The 3,582-nt window shown below is 37.6% G+C and overlaps 1 protein-coding gene across 1 annotated transcript in view; it reads right to left on the bottom strand.

Annotated features, from left to right (window-relative positions):
- Window positions 1-3,582, bottom strand: part of LOC135196545 (uncharacterized) — a 25,511-nt gene that overhangs the window by 17,819 nt on the left and 4,110 nt on the right. The window contains exon 3 of the mRNA XM_064223392.1: window positions 1,728-1,808. Within this exon, the coding sequence (XP_064079462.1) occupies window positions 1,728-1,808 (81 nt within the window). The remainder of the gene's footprint in view (window positions 1-1,727; window positions 1,809-3,582) is intronic.

The raw sequence follows: 3,582 nt of genomic DNA, 5'->3' as shown, positions 1-3,582 counted from the left end.
CCGGGGAACAGTATCCTGGTCAAGAAAGCACAAACCACCTAAAACAAGTTGCATTGATTTTATCACTGTTATAAACATATTAGGCCTTATGAACAATACCTAACGTTCGTCTGGCATATGCTGAAACTTCCATTAGATGTTTCTCAAAAGTTAGATGTGAGTCAAAAGTTACAGCTAGAATAGTTAAATCTTCAGACTCATGCAGAAAAGTTCCATCCACCTGAAGGGGAGGATGGTGTGGGAAATCTGTATGAGATATGCTAATCAATAGTGTTTTTGTTTTACTGGAGTTTAGCCTCTTACCCCACCAACTACACCATTCCCTGATCCGGTGCATCTCGATTGAGGCTGAAGGCAGATTCATTTCTCATAAGAAGAAAATTTACTACACCCTCAAGTGTTGCATCTTTGGCATGCTGAACAATCTTGTTTTCCAGAGCAACAACCATATCACTTGTATACACTGAAAATAACAATGTACCAAGAACGCTACCCTGTAGAACTCCAGACACAATGGGTCTTGGTTCACTAAAGTACCCATCCACAGCAACTCACTGTTACCTATTTGTAAGAAAAGCTTATCCATCCACCCCAAGATTCTAAAGTTTATAAATAAGTGCCTTGTGATTTACTAAATCGAAAGTAGTACTAAAATCTCTTTGAATTACTCTACCCTTATAACCCTTATCAAGGTTCCATTGCAAATGGCATGCCAAGTCAGTATGCAAATTGACTATCAGCTAACAATCCTTTAGATTCTGCATACTTATATAGTGGCTTAGAAATACGTTTTTCAGCAACTTTGGAGAGCACAGGAGAATAGAGATTGGTCTGCAGTTTTTACAGTCTGCAGATATGATGCTCTTTGGAACAGGCAGTGTATTACTAAGTTTGCACTTATCTCAAAAGATACTACGCCGACATAAAAATCGATAGAATCTTGTAAACTTGGGAGGCAACACACTCCAATCTTCTTTAAAAACAAAGGGAAGAAACAATCAGGATCTTCCCCACCCCAGCTATCAAGATTATCCAAAATTTTCTTAACATTCCTGGAGCAAAATGCAAATTTTATAAGAATAGGTTCAGGATGACAAGTATCAAGGAGAGGGACATCCTCAGCTGACTGCTTAGCTTCAAAATCTCGATGAATTAGTTCAGCCTTTTCCCTAGGGCTTCAATCTTTCTTAATCTCTTAGTAGTGGTGGTATGGAAGACGAGCATGACCCAAAGATAGATGATGCCAATTTAGTCCACTTCAAATGAGGCTGAGTAATTCTTTTAAGTTTCGTCTTCAAGGAATTATTGTAATTTCTCCCATCTGTGTGGTAAGTTCTATTCATAACATGGCAAGACTCGACAAAAGGTGTAATTTTCATGTGAACAATTTTGTCTCCATGCGTTGAATTTAGTCTGTTTGTCATGGTAGGCTCGTCTACATGTATCATAAAACTATGGCTGGTCATTTGTCCTAAATTTCATTACCTTTCTAGGCACACATCTTATTGAAATAGCCATGAGTATTTCATTTAGCTTCTTCTTCGGATCAAGATCTAATATAACAACTGAAATATTAAGTGCCTCACAAGCTTCAATAATGTGACCCCAATTGTCTCTGGATTTCAGCCAGACAGTTTTTCCAGTGCTGGAAAATACTGGAATATACTGATTGACAGATATGTCCATCTAATGGCACAATGATCAAAAGTGCCTATGTATTCACAGACCTTGGATTTCTCAATAGCTGGAACATCTGTGAATATGAGGTCTAATCTATTACCAGAAAAGTGCTTGGGCTCCTCTACTAGCTGGACAAAATTGGCAGATACACAGAATTCAAGAGCAGACCGGCCAAGTTGATCTATGGAATTTGAATTTAGCCACTCACTGTGCTTTGCATTACAGTCTGCACAAATAATGACTGAAGCTTTTGAATCCTGTGACTGAGCCATACTAATCCTTTCCAAAAGGCAGTTATATGTAGAATTGTCGATATTTGGATCGCTGTAAACATCAAATATATAAACATTGTAGAACTTACTGAAAATTTTAAAACAAAGAATTTCATGGCAACTACACTGACGATAAATAGGTGTTACAACGGAGTTTTACGAAAGCGCGGATTAGCATATCAAAAGCACAGCAAACGTTGATGATATATTGCTATCAAAAGTGCGGCAGAATATTAAATCAAAAGCGCGTTTTATCACTCACCTCCAAGTCCGATTGTTCATATTTTCATTAACGACATCTCACTTCTTCCGTTAGCCAGATGATGGGATGTATAAAAATTTTCATTAAAATAAGCATGAAAAGATTCCGGAGCATTGTTTGTACACTTGGTAGGTGAGGGGATTTCAGCCCAAAGCACTGGAGGATATCTTGAGTTTAGTGATATATAATTGTCAACAAGATATCCAGCAAAACGTGTACATATATCTCTCTTAAGCTCATCCACAAGGCAATCTTCAACTGTCTTAGGGTCAATGAAATGCAATCCAAACGATAATTTTAGCCACTGGCCAATATCACTCTTGTATCCTTGTACTCATTACCTAGTCCGAGATTCTGAATTTTTCGCCACCATGCCTGTCCCAAATGGAATTTGCAACATTTGATGACTGCCGTTGGATATACGTATGTCTCTTAGGGCTTTAAGAGCAGATTCGTAACTGAACAAATATCAATCAAACACGTCCACATATTTCTATAAATCTCCTCAGATTGACCTGGTAATAAGGCATACACTAACGGAATATAATGTCCATTACATAATCCCTGTATGGTGTACAGCTGATAAAAGAACTTAGGACAACATTTGATGATCTCCTCAGCAGTGTTTGTCAAATATTCTAGATTTGTTGTACATGAAAGAATAACCGAACCTGTCTCAGGATTATTTTCCAGGATAAAATCTTCCCCTTTTATTGCAGAAGTAGTCACAGAATTAAGAGCCTGGTGTAGTTCCTGACGAGTTTTAGGTAATACTGGATACACGTTTCGCCTTTCTCTGTATAATGACTGTGCAATCAATCTTATATCAGTAGATTCTAGTTCATTGTCAGAGACGTTTTGTAGTTCAATTCTAATTAGCTTTGAAAGCCTTGCTATCTAGTCGCCAGTTGCCTTCCTTTTCAGTGTTGCACGTATTTGCTGTCTTCCTAGTTTTTTTTTTTTTTTTTTTTTTTTTTTTTTTTTTTTTTTTGCATCCTTGTAATGACTGTGCTCACATTGTATTGGAGTAATTACTTCAGTCATTTTGCTGTCTGTTTTAAGTCGACCTCTACATTTTTTGTTCGTACATCGCCATGATATGGATCCAGTAAGTCAGTATGCCATCAACTCTATCTATATATCTATCCTGCATTAAGCACTTCTTGCCTTTGTTGGTTTTAGAAATGGTGAACTCCATACTGGACAGCACAACATAGCACAGGATGAAAACAACGAACTGACTGACCATCAAGGTGTAATCAACCAGCTACAGCAAGTGAACCCTTTGTGAATCAATAAGACAACAACGAACTGATTGACCATCAAGGTGTAATCAACCGGCTACAACAACAGTGAACAATTTTTGAA

This window comes from Macrobrachium nipponense, chromosome 18 (genome assembly GCF_015104395.2).
Source record: "Macrobrachium nipponense isolate FS-2020 chromosome 18, ASM1510439v2, whole genome shotgun sequence".
Classification (NCBI taxonomy): domain Eukaryota; kingdom Metazoa; phylum Arthropoda; class Malacostraca; order Decapoda; family Palaemonidae; genus Macrobrachium; species Macrobrachium nipponense.
Note: the sequence above shows the minus strand (reverse complement) of the source record. Positions and strands in the feature narration are given on the sequence as shown.